A 12932-nucleotide genomic window follows, 5' to 3' on the forward strand; every position below is an offset into this window, starting at 1 on the left:
TATTTTAGTTGATGAGTATAAAAGCATATTACAACAAATTTTCTCATTTCAGTTTTTGGATTGTGACTAGACTTACTTTTGCTTATTGCTTTTTCTCCTACGAGGGATATGAGTGGCAAATTGTTCTTCGCCATGACAGTCGGTTGCGTGCAACCAGTGTTTGTTTCCGCAATCTTACCGATTAATCTAATCAGTAATCAGTAATCTTGCTGATTACGAAAAGCGATTATTTTTTTTAGATTGACATCTTGATAGTATTAATAGTGCTGTTCGCTTCTTTTCTTTTGCCAGTTCATAATAGGCTAATCACTGATTATTCATTGGTCTGCGTTCTGTCTATCGACTTTATAATGACTGCGGTAAAGGATTCTTTAGCTTTCATTGGTCAGACATTCCACTGTTGTTTTTTGGATGCACTTGGCAGCATTTCGAATAGTCATATTTTCCCTTCCCGTCTTCAAAAGTTTACTCAAAAGATCTTTCCAGGGAGAGTTCGTCGATTGTGGTGAAGATGAGTTCTTCGGGGCGTAATATCTCCATGTTGTTGAAAATATTAATGGCAATATCGTTGATATTGTTGTTAATAGCAGCAATTTTGTCGGTATACAACACCGCCACCATGTAAGTAGCGCTTGTTAACGCTTTTCTCTTTATAATCAGGTTGTTAACATGCACGCAATATTTTTTGGCCCGGGGACTTGTATCTTCTTTAGCAATTGGATATGTCGTCGAGCGCGCGTTTCCACTCGAAGAACATTTCTGAAATATATATTTCGTTATAGTATTTTCACTCGAATGCATGTATTTGTGGCAGTAATTTACTGTAATTACAAGTAGACCCGAAGTGATTAATACTTTGTTAAGCTAGATTCAGTGCATCTGTCGACAAAATTTGTTGTTGTTGTTTTTCTCAGTTACCTTTTAACCCTCGGACGTAAAAGAGGGTCCCCTTCCCTTGATTTTTTTTTTCGAAATTTTGAAAAAAAGATTTACTCTACAATGCAGGAACTTCAGTAGCTGTTCATTCATCCCTTGGAGAATTTCGATATGTCAACCATCATGTGTCCATGATAATTGACGTTGCCATGACAACGACATAATTACAAGCAGGTCTGGCCAAAAATCGTCATTTCGAACTTTTCTGTTTATTTTTCAGGTTGTTTGAAATAGAAATACATCGGCTTTCGTTATTATTTCTGTCTTTCTTAGAAAATGGTGAAATCAAAGATGGCTGCTGCAATGACGTCATTTGACGACATATGATGTCACAGCCAAAATTATGTCTTCTTGAGTAGTAGAATAAGGGCTTCAAAATCCGTGCAAAATGATTCATTTGCGCCTTAAAACGAGAAGCCTGGGAGGGGCTCAATCTCCCCCCCCCCCCCTACCCTTTGTATGTTATTGTAGTCAATGACAAACTTAAGGCTCTATTATTAGACGAAGTCAATCAAGTTAACTGGTAAACGTCACACATGTATGCCAATTTGAAATGTGTTGAACTGGCAAGGCCAGAGAACGTGTAATTTCTCCTGACAACACGCAAGCAGTTGCGATGAACTCGAACAACCCACAGCTGTTTCAGAGCACTTTGCAACTGGAGGACAGTCAATAGTCCTAGTCGCTTCCTGCTCTTTAAACTGTAGTTAATGGCCGCCACTATAACTCGTACCTAGGTTCTCCAAACAATTAGACCTGTTTTAATGCTGACTGAAAGCTAAAACAAATTAACCTGACTAGAATGAGATGAAATTTGTATGAAATCGCGTTATTTGCTCACTTCCTGAGAAAATGGTGAAATCTAATGAAGATTGGTGATTTAATAACGTCCTAAGTAGTTTTTAATTGTATATTTTTTTTTTACTTGGCTGAAAATTAAATTTGCAGAGTTACACTAGGAAAATTACGAGAACCATTTAACCAATCAATTACTATATTTGGATTAAATTCACAGCGCTCGCTAGCTCGCGCTCGATGGCGTGATCTTGTTTTTGAACAAGCTTGGTTGAATAAAGTTAAATTTGGTTAAGTTTTCCTGTTTCATCTTCTTGAAGTAGTCTGGAGAACTTCGCTTCGATACACTTAATGTATTTCTTTAGTTTCTGTAAGAAATTTACGGCGTTTAGGACGAAATTCAAGCAACTTGCCGCAAAACCAAAAATTATGTTGCGTGTGTCATTTCGTGTATAAAGCATTCGCGTACAAATCCAGTCAGTGTCAAAAACAGTCAGTGTCAAACCACAAAGAAACTATATCATCACCTGACTACAATTACACATTTTTTTTTTAATCTTAATGTTTCTGATACAGCCACAATAAATAGAAACAAGTTTATGTAAAAATGATCACTTTCATCACTTGACAGGTTTCATGTGGTATGAAAGCGGATGACACTGGGCCCGAACTGCTTCATCCAATTGAGCCAGACGCTAATTATCGACTATGGAACCTAGCAACAGTCTCCTTGCTTCAGCGCGACCCGAACAATGCGTTTAATTGTAATGGAAGTTTAAACGACATGGATTATGATAGTAAGTAACGAAACTCATACTTTATTGGTAGAAAAATATTTCTCTCATATTCTTCACCTGCGATTTTGCACACTGAATTGTCAATTCCTTTGATTCTTCACTGAAACTTCTACATAATTTAAAGTTCCAAAAGTGACGAACCTCCTATCCCACCTGAAAGTAGCAAATGGCGATTAAAATCCCGAAAGAGACGATTTTCCGATTCAGCGAAAACCAAAAACCGTGAACACTTTCATTATACTTTGAAATAGGAAGTAGAGGAAAAAGTTGACAAATTATTCACGAAAAATAACCTGCTGGCTCCATCTCTATCCACTTGTTTATATTTCTTGCAGTTTGGACTATCATTCGATGGTTTTATGCCTAAATTTACTTACAGAAGATAGAGGAAAGTGTTCACGGTTTTCTGGTTCACACTGTAATAGCGCCAGTTTCATAGTCTATGAAGGTGTTCATCATGCTTAATGAGATCAATTTGTTAACGATAACATAAAGCGGTAATAAAATAATTGGATCTTTTCATACCGGGGGGGGGGGGGTTCCGCCCCCCTCCGTAACTTACAGAATATTAAAGTAATCACAATGAAACTTAAAGGATATAATATATGTCAAAACAGCCGCCATCTTGGATTTCCAAACTTTTCCAAACTTCAGAAAACTGCCCAATTACAAATTTACTGCAACGTACTCAAAATCAATAAAACTGTGCTTAAAAACCGTAAAAAGGTGAAAATAATTACATTAAAGATATTTTTCATTAATAGTACTAGTAACACGAAAATTACAAATTTTCTGAAAACATGCCTGTCAAAATACCGTTGCCATGGTGACGTCAAGTTCCTGGCACAACAACCTATTCTACCAAATTATTTCCAGATAAATTTTAAATAAACTCGCCACGTTTGGCAGCGTTTGGTTGAATATTGAAAACGTTATAAGTGTTCCAAGTCAGCGCGGGCACTTTCCGCCCCCCCCCCCCCCGATCTGGATAGGGTTAAGATATAACAATAATTTATTCTATTTATAGCTGTTGCTGAAACTATGCCTGCAGGCAGAGAGAGATTTGCCCTTCTCTTTGAAGACAATGTGAATTCGAAATTTTATGTTTTAAATGCCACTGATGACGGCAATAGTACAGTCGCCGCTGTAAGTACTTATAGCAATGGTAATAAATACGGTATTAGTAATAAATATTGAAGTACATTTCAGGAAGTACGACCACCACTTCTTTGCCGACACTGAGCCTTTTTAATACTGTATAATATATACTAGGCCCAACCCCCCTCTACGATTAGTCTCAATTAACTCTCCACCCCCACCCCCACTATCCCCATTACCCTTCTCTATTGTAATTAACGCCCAGGCATGCACATTTCAATACCAGAGTATATTGAATAAAACTGAAAACATTAGAAAAAAATAAATTAACTAAATCAGGGTTTCATTAAGTTAAAGTTTCTTACCCAATATATAGATGCGTACGCATTACGTAGGAGTGATCCCGTGACCATTAAACTACATATATTAACCAGCGGTGGGTGGACAGGACAAAAAGTGTTATACAAAAGGGACAGTAAATCGGGAATGGGACGTAACCCCTAGTTCCAATATATTGCAGCTTGATTTCTGCTAGTCTGCTATTCTTAAGTAAATCTTTTTTCATAAGGTACCTTTATTTGATTAGGAGTCTTAGTAAACTCAATACTGCATCCTTTAATTTGGGGCAATCTACCTCCTATGTTATACTTTAACTTTATGAAGTCCCCAACTTTAGAAGGTGACTTTTGATGGCAATCATTTAAACAACAGTCTTATACAAGGGTACTCACATTTGGGTCTGTTGCCTGAAGTTCCTTCACGGGGTGTTGCTTTCCTTTGGTCTGCCTTTAAAACCCTGGAAACTAAATTTCCTAGCCAACAAAACCTTAGTCGTTGCTTTGAAAGGCACTGTAAAACGTCAAAGAAAAAACCGCCAAGAAATGTCTCAACCGTTGTTTCCAATCGTTGCTGTGTACTTACACTTCGACTTACTTTATTTTTAAGGAGTACTCAAGTCGTCCACGTCCTAGTGAGTTAACGTCTTTAATGAAATTTAACTTATCCTACTACTGGAGCTTTACAGTTTTCAAAAACTTGGAATACAACACTTTGTATCTGGCCTGCGGTAACGACGGAAAGGCACTCTTTGTACCCATGGACGTACGTTATCCGGATCCGCGAGCCTTGTTTATTACTAATGAATATAACCTAATATAACCAGCTCAGTCCACCCTTAAATGTACAACCAGAAACCCATCAGGGTTGAAACGTGTAACTCCGTATGATTCGCATTGTACAAAGCGTTTGCACATTCGTTTACACTAAGTACCATATTTGGAAAATTACGAGAACCATTTAACCAATCAATTACTATATTTGGATTAAATTCACAGCGCGCGCTAGCTCGCGCTCGATGGCGTGATCTTGTTTTTGAACAAGCTTGGTTGAATAAAGTTAAATTTGGTTAAATTTTCCTGTTTCATCTTCATTTCTGCTCGAAATTCAAGCAACTTGCCGCAAAACCAAAAATTATGTTGCGTGTGTCATTTCGTGTATAAACATTCGCGTACAAATCCTTCGTGTTTCCAAATATGGCACTTAGCAAATTTAATATTCAAACGCTGGACGCGCGAGTTACACGTTTCAACCCTTATGGGTTTCTGATACAACCCTTAGTAAGCTTTGTATATTATCCTTTCAATATTTTTGAAATTATTTTTACAACTAGCTTACAAATAGAAGTATCATACCTGTGCTTTAAGAGGCTGTATCTGTAATAGTGGTCTGCCCGATCTGGCTTGTTAAATAGATTTCGCTCTTTTCTAGTGTGTTGCAAGACTTTCATGTACTTATACTAAAAACACAATTCACTTGACCGGATCATTAATTTTTTTCGAGTTTTGAAGGATTTTCGGTTCACCCGAACGAGCACTTGTAACGACCACTGTCAAGGCTTAAATTTACCACAACTTTGAAAATTAATTAAAAAAGAACTATCAACTTCTGTACCAAACAAACACTACAGCCTGTTAAATTATGTCTTTTTAATTTATCACACCAACTTTCACGAACATTGAGCTCGAATCAAGCTAGCAGCAAAACATTAATGACACCCCTATCACACACCTTGATGAAACACTTGAAAACGGCTCAGATTCAAACTTTATTTTTGAAAAAGTGAGGCGGTCTACTTTAATCAAACCAACGCAGCCGAAAAGTAGATGTAATAGAAAATGTTCCTATCGAAAAAAACCTTTTGGTATTGTCTTAATGAAATATTTACAGCTGTGTAAACTTGCCCAATTTCGAGGATCTTCTGCAGCCATTTTGAGGGACTCGTCAGGACGAGGAGTTTCATCAACTGGCCTCGCAGACATACCTCACACCTTCAGAAATAAACAAAGATTAGATATAAATGCAGTGCAGTTCAACTGAAAGAGAATAAATCGTGTTTAAAAATGGAAGCTCGACTTACATTTTGACTGTTACGGACGTCTACGGACGTACGGTTGTTACTATTGGAATTTCGCTCGATGATTCCACTAGAAATAACAATATTTGACATACAAACTTCGACTTAATGTAGCCTATGAATCAGCTCAAGACAGTAACTTTGTGCTTTTCCTTCCTTACTGGCGTACAGCAAAGATTTTCCATCGCAAAACGTTGAACGTCGAAGAAACAGCTGAAGAAACGGCCTGTCGGTCACTACTTCATGTATGAGGCACTATACGGTACACATACGGTACACAACGGTACTCCATACATGAAGTATATAACCGACCAATCGATAAACATGTCAGTTTGGTCTTCTTTACCTGATGCTTGCTGTTTTGTCGTGAAAACAACTTCGCTGTACGCCGGTAAAGAAGGGAAAGCACGAGGTTACTACCTTTAACTGATTCAAACGCTACATTCAGTCAAAGTCTGCGTGTCAAATATTGTTATTTGTTGTGGAATCATCAAGCGAAATTCGAACAAGAATGACCTTACGCCCGTAGAAATCGTTTAAACGTAAGTCGAGCTTCCATTTTTAAACACGATTTATTCTCTTTCAGTTGAACTGCAATGCATTTATATCTAATCTTTGTTTATTTCTGATGGTGTTAGGTAGGTCTGCGAGGCCAGTTGATGAAACTCCTCGTCCTGACGAGTCCCTCAAAATGGCTGCAAACATGAAGATCTTCGAAATTGGGCAAGTTTACACAGCTGTAAATATTTCATTAAGACGATACCAAAAGGTTTTTTTCGATAGGAACATTTTCTATTACATCTACTTTTCGGCTGCGTTGGTTTGATTGAAGTAGACCGCCTCACTTTTTCAAAAATAAAGTTTGAATCTGAGCCGTTTTCAAGTGTTTCATCAAGGTGTGTGTTAGGGGTGTCATTAATGTTTTGCTGCTAGCTTGATTCGAGCTCAATGTTCGTGAAAGTTGGTGTGATAAATTAAAAAGACATAATTTAACAGGCTGTAGTGTTTGTTTGGTACAGAAGTTGTTAGTTCTTTTTTAATTAATTTTCAAAGTTGTGGTAAATTTAAGCCTTGACAGTGGTCGTTACAAGTGCTCGTTCGGGTGAACCGAAAATCCTTCAAAACTCGAAAAAAATTAATGATCCGGTCAGGTGAATTGTGTTTTTAGTATAAGTACATGAAAGTCTTGCAACACACTAGAAAAGAGCGAAATCTATTTAACAAGCCAGATCGGGCAGACCACTATTACAGATACAGCCTCTTAAAAACGGACTGCAGATTTTTAAGTCTGATTTTTTTGTTTAAATTAACAACATTGTCATTATTTTTTAAATATGTTTTAGTGTGATTTTAGGCCATTAGCATTGCGGCTCAGAATAGGGATGTCAGCGGTCGCTTTCGCGGTCAGTGACGTGTGATATGGAGAAGCCATGCGAACGCCTCCTTCACAGAAGCAATGTTTTGAGTGATGATGGGCAAGAGTTTAGACGTTTAAGATAGAAAGATGCCTTTAAGCGGCCCTCCGTCGATTGTGTTATCTTCACTGGAATAATTCAACTCAGATATGAAAGCTTAAGTTAATTTTTTCGCCGACAATCGACGCCAAGTCATTTGAAGTAAGCTTTCTTTTCCTTTTTATAAGCAAATAATCAGTGTTGTGAGCTTAAAATAAATATTGAACTTGCCAGTTCTGTTCTCCCGTGTCTGTATATTCGTTTTTTTTTTTTTATATTTGTGCTTATTTACCATCAGCTTCTAAATTTTATGTTGCGACAGTTTTTGGGGCCTGAGGGAATCACTAATTACATTGGAGTAAGCTTGGCGCTTCACTCGACGGAAATCTTGTGGCATCACTTTCGCAAAATGCTGAACTCGATTTACAGCAAACGTCATGTTACGTTCGCAACAGGCTATGTCTTACCAAACCTTTTTAAATATTCGAGTTAGAATTTTTCCGGTCTTGAGCCAGTTTTTTGGTAAAAATAAAGCTATCCATTTTCGCAAGACTCGTTGCTCACTTTATGTGCTTATCGATCGTTTCTACTGTTCTACCGAAATGGTATACTGTTGCGCTGTTGGGTGCTCGAATGATTCTCGCTTTGTTAGCAAGGACCAAGGAAGAAGCTTCCACCGTTTTTCTACAGAAGATTCTCTCTTGACAGAGTGGTTAACAAAAGTACCCCGTGTCGGCTTTGCTGTTACCAAAGAGACTCATTTGTGTTCTGATAACTTTGAGCCTAATTGCTTTGTGCGTGACCTCAAAGCAGAACTACTTGGGTTGAACGCAAAACGTACTTTGAAGCCATATGCCGTACGAACAGTTTTTGCCCATCGGCCAAAAAAGAAGCCTCGACTATCATCTGAAAAACGTATTCATGACAAAGCAAAGCAAGAGGTAAGAATTTAAATATTTTTTAGCTACATGAAATCGGAAGTCCTTCTCTGCTTAGCTTAAATGAGTTTTGGAAGGACGGCTCACGCAATAGTCTCACACTAAGTCACGGAATGTCTGTTTTGGTTTGCAGTACATTGCATCTGTAACTACGACGCACAACGTTTCCCTTTTCGATGTCGTGGGAGCTAGTACCTCCACTGAATGTAATTTGCCAGCGCACCCCCCCCCCCCCCCCCCCCCCCCCCAGAAAAAAAAAAATCCCGGAGAGTACATGCAGAACCTAGTTCTTCCAGTAAATGTGACCAGGCGGTTGGCTTCCAAAATTCCCAGCAGGGCATAACTCTTAGTGAGGTTTCATTCGAAGGGTCATCGGAGGAACTTAATGTGGAGCAGATGCAAGCAAATCAAACAAGCGTACCTATACATAAGCTTACCAGCGATGTGGGATGTCAGTTTAATACACGAGGAGAACAACTTATGATGAAATCAACTGAGTCCTAAACTTACTTGTAAGTCCTCATTTGATGTAATCCTTTGTGACCTAAATGTACACCCTAGGAAGGGCCTAAAAAGCCTTCAGTTACATTCTACGTTTCGCAGCAATACACAATTTTCTTACAAGCATCACCAGAATCTAGAAGCAGCGTTGTTAACCGCATGTAAAATACATATGCAGGAGCTAAACGGAAGTCCTGAACACTTAATTATTGAAACGTGATCCAAACCAAACTAGCTCAAGATATTGACCATTGATAAAAAAAAAAAAAGTATTTACCCAAAGAATATTATGAGAAATGTCCATTTCGCCATTTTTGATGTTGTCGATAACTTGTTATTGCAGGCTCGTTGAGAATAGTTTTGGATTCTAAATAAAACATTTTTTGTCACGCTGTTTTTACGGTTTTCGGAAAAACTGTTGCCATGGCATCATTAGACAGGTGGTTTGTTTGAAATAAAAAAAAAATGACATGATATCAGATTTTAAGGAATATACAACTTCAATCATTCAAACACGCACGCAGTAAATATTGGTTTAAAAAAAAAAAGGCGAGTGGTCCTATTTTACAAACTGAATGGAGCAATAAGCTGGAGCTCTAGCAAGACTCTGACTGAAGACATATATGTTATTTGCCGGCTGGGAGGTCCGTATAGTGAAAAACTGTGACCGAGGTCTTGAAAATGCTGCCCTCGGCCTGCGGCCTCGGGCAGCATTTTCAAGGCCGAGGTCACAGTTTTTCACTATACGGACCGACCCTAAGCCGGTAAATAACTTATTTATTTTTTTTCCTACTTTAATGTGTTTGATTAAAAAACACCTACAAAACCTACAAAGACTTTCTTGCCAAATGTGTTTGTATTTATATACGCGCGCATCCAATGTTGAGTCGATCGCCACAAGCTACGGCAAGAGTAAATAATGATCTGTTTGCTATAAGAGCTTACTGCCAAACAAAATAAATTCACTGAAATGAACAGTACTCAAGGAAAATTTCATCTGAAAAAAAAAAGAAAAAAAGCATCTGAAATAATAGAAAAGCACAATGTAGAACAGAGCAATCAGCGAGTTGCGAAACACTTTTAACTCCATTTCGGCTTGTGAGTTCTTTAGTTAATTAAACTTACTTTTCGGACTGGAAAGCACTTAGCTATTTACATTTGTATTTAACGAGTCAAAAACCTCTGTGTTGATTCCCACAGTATTCTGTTTTGACAAAAAGTTTGCGAATGTGAAACTGAATGAAGCTGAAATGTGTAGTTTGGTCGCCTGCACAGTGACGGCACAATATTGCGAGAATTAATTTGACTGTTTTTTTAATAAAGCATCTCATTTTCTTGAATGGCGATAAGCAGTATTCGGTTTTGGAGAAAAGTAGCAGAGAAGCAAGGTGTTTGAAAGGATAAATCGAGTCTGTAAACCGGCGACTTGCAGTTAACCGCAATGGCGTGAAAATCAGTGCGAATGCACAAACAACGATCGGCAAACCACGGCCATAAAACTATAACTTCATTTTGTCACTAAAGAGAATAAATACTCGCCTTTTGGAGAACTTCAAGGTCTTTAATTCCACTGCTAATTTTCCCTTTCAAATTTACAACGGTTGGTGAGCAACTACATCGATTTAAATCATTTTGGAGAGCAAAACTGTCATGGGTTCGTTCGTCTCGCCGCGAAATGAAACTCACGAAAGCGTTACCGTGGCCCGTGGGCAGAGATAGGAGAATCTTGCCCGCGCTAATAACCAATCAGATTGCAGGATTCGTTACCGTGCCCTCTTGGAAAAAAATAAATACGACTTCTTGACCACTTGGTGGTATTAAGCGTAAGCATATATATATATATATATATATATATATATATATATTTTTAATGTCTTTAACCTTGAGTTTGGTGGGCGATTAACAATCTTTGCTGCATGCTACAAAAAAAAAATAAAAAATAAGACAATTTTCTTTTTGCATGCCATATGGATATTCTTTGTACGTATCATTGTATGTTTAATTAACAAAATCCTGTTTATTTTTTATATCTTTAAATAACAAACGTCTAAAACGTTTGACTGTCGTTTATCGATCTAAGCTTTAGACGTATTTACAAGATTGTTTTGTCCGACATAAGGTTATAACATTACCTGGCCAACAAAATAGTGAGGGGAGACCCTGAGCCAAGTTTATGTACAAATAAATTTTGGTTCTGAAATATAAAAAATATATCATTGGTAAAATGCGTTAGCGTTAAAAGTCAGAATTCCCTTATTTAAAGTCAGAATTGCCACAATGAGAGCCATATGTTGAGGTCAGACTGACGTATTTAATGTGCTAATTTAATTTAATGGGATCGTTTTTGCTGTTTTGTTGTATACAATGATGGAACCTCGGTAATTTTCTTTACTTAAAGTTTTTTTTTTCTTTCTGTTCAATCACGACGGCACTCAGAAACGTACAGTAGATGTCAAAATAATTCGGAATAATAAGATAATAAAATGTGTTGCACTTTCACCTTCTCTTTTGTAGATGCGCTTCCAGTGTGTATTTTAAAACATTGTTTTGAAAAGCTATCTAAAATAAGTCGTTAAAGCCGTCGAGGCATCACGCCTACTGTGATATCAGCTCTCAGTGAGGAACGCTTTCGTCTAGCTACAGTTGTTTCGATATCAGGTTGCACGCGGAAATTAATATTATGAAAGCCTTCCTTGCCAGCAGTATTTTCCTTCAGGGAAAGAAAGAATGTGATTTACTTTCATCCTACCTTTAGGCTGGCAGTTGCTAGCCACTGACCCTTTAATTTCAAGTATAAACTACACTTCATTCCCAAAAGAAATAACAATAAAGGAGAAAAACAGAATTAAAATATAAATAAAGAGGGGGACATTGGGGTTTGCGGGATTGTGGAATTGGCCAATTTTTCATGCGGTGTTTCAGTAATTTTAATCTTGAATTGCGGTATTGCAGAATTCTCCGAACCTGTGGGATGCGTTTTGTAGCGTTTTGGTCGACGATAGTCGGTATAAAAAGGTTTCTTTCACTTTTTTCCGACCAATTTTTAGCCGTTTCTGGTCATTTCGAAAGCAACCTGAAACAGCCTTATTTTGTCGCATATTCAAATTTACGATTTATTGTTTAAACAACCTGTTTAAAGCCGTGTTACTGTTTCCACGGTTCTACCGCTCGTTTTTTGCCTTTTTTTTTCGCCCTCGCATCAACGAATCCGCCAACCATTCAATTCAGGCTTACTGTGAAGTTGTGGCATTTTCTGAATTTTTTTGCGGTATTGCGATATTTGCCGATTTTTTCGGTATTGCGGTGTTCAAAAACGCCCAGGTTGCAAATTTAAGAAGTAAGCACTCCACACTTTTTCTTAAAATAAAAAGATAAGCAATATCAACAAATATATGCCGTTTACACGAGCTAAGCAGTTTTATCTCAAACGTCATCATTAAAGGGATACAGCTAGCATACCGCAAAGCATCAGTAGCGCAAGTGGATTTGGTAATAGCGGCGCCGGCATAAACAAAAGGGTTCGTGTAAACAACGTCTAAATGCTTCATTATCGAAACTCGGTTTTTACTTATCATATACGTAGCTCATGTCATTGGGTATAGAGGATTCAAAATCGCAGAAATAATCAGCAATCTGTCTCTTAGATTTAACTTTCGATAACTAGTATTATATCCTGAAAGGGTATTTTTCATACCGCTTTTTCTTTATACTGTTATCAGAATAACCGTTGCCATGGCATCAACAAACAGGCAGCTTGTTCGTCAAAGTGATCTGATACCAGCTATTAAAGAATATGGAACTTAATTCAGTCGAACACACAAACGCAGTAAATATTGGTAAAAAAAGAATGTGACACCATTTTAAAGACTAACTGTAGCCAAACGTGATTCTGGGACTGAGGACAGAACGACACATAGCGAGATTTAAACGTAAGTACATCATTTTTTTTTAAAGAAGTGTCCATATCTTAGAGTTTGGCTGGTGACTGACAATCCTTTCT

At 37.7% G+C, this 12932-nt stretch overlaps 4 protein-coding genes and 1 long non-coding RNA gene across 6 annotated transcripts in view; 4 read left to right on the forward strand and 1 right to left on the reverse strand.

The window, feature by feature from the left end:
* LOC144633243 (fibroblast growth factor receptor 4-like) overlaps positions 1 to 12932 on the forward strand; it is a 75617-nt gene that overhangs the window by 29089 nt on the left and 33596 nt on the right. The gene's annotated exons all lie outside the window — the stretch shown is intronic.
* The window catches only part of LOC144633250 (fibroblast growth factor receptor 4-like), a 103088-nt gene that overhangs the window by 6215 nt on the left and 83941 nt on the right, over positions 1 to 12932 (reverse strand). The window lies entirely within an intron of this gene.
* LOC144633316 (uncharacterized) lies at positions 487 to 5048 on the forward strand. 2 transcript variants are annotated; one of them, XM_078492189.1, is made up of 4 exons: positions 487 to 621; positions 2363 to 2528; positions 3556 to 3674; positions 4572 to 5048. In XM_078492189.1, exons 2-4 carry the CDS (start codon positions 2375 to 2377, stop codon positions 4782 to 4784), a joined length of 486 nt encoding a protein of 161 aa, XP_078348315.1. In that variant the 5' UTR covers positions 487 to 621; positions 2363 to 2374; the 3' UTR covers positions 4785 to 5048. The 2 variants fall into 2 exon arrangements, with proteins under 2 accessions (XP_078348315.1, XP_078348316.1); XM_078492190.1 differs by lacking the exon at positions 487 to 621 and having other exon boundaries at positions 2341 to 2528.
* On the forward strand, positions 1902 to 6907 carry LOC144633351 (uncharacterized). Its single transcript, XR_013567050.1, has 3 exons — positions 1902 to 2229; positions 5170 to 6581; positions 6678 to 6907. It is a non-coding gene; the product is annotated as an uncharacterized LOC144633351 (long non-coding RNA).
* The window catches only part of LOC144633242 (fibroblast growth factor receptor 4-like), a 33678-nt gene continuing 33591 nt past the window's right edge, over positions 12846 to 12932 (forward strand). The window contains exon 1 of the mRNA XM_078492072.1: positions 12846 to 12861. The gene's annotated coding sequence lies outside the window, so the exon portion shown is untranslated. The remainder of the gene's footprint in view (positions 12862 to 12932) is intronic.

The sequence above is a fragment of the Oculina patagonica genome, chromosome 12 (genome assembly GCF_052425735.1).
Source record: "Oculina patagonica isolate OP01 chromosome 12, crgOcupat, whole genome shotgun sequence".
Taxonomy (NCBI): domain Eukaryota; kingdom Metazoa; phylum Cnidaria; class Anthozoa; order Scleractinia; family Oculinidae; genus Oculina; species Oculina patagonica.

What these genes read in the sequence shown, in the direction of transcription:
- LOC144633316 (XM_078492189.1), top strand. Translation starts at nt 2,375, where the DNA reads ATGAAAGCGGATGACACTGGGCCCGAACTGCTTCATCCAATTGAGCCA. An exon ending in AAACGACATGGATTATGATA is followed by an intron (nt 2,529 to 3,555) that starts GTAAGTAACGAA and finishes TTCTATTTATAG; the next exon opens with CTGTTGCTGAAACTATGCCT. An exon ending in GCAATAGTACAGTCGCCGCT is followed by an intron (nt 3,675 to 4,571) that starts GTAAGTACTTAT and finishes TTTATTTTTAAG; the next exon opens with GAGTACTCAAGTCGTCCACG.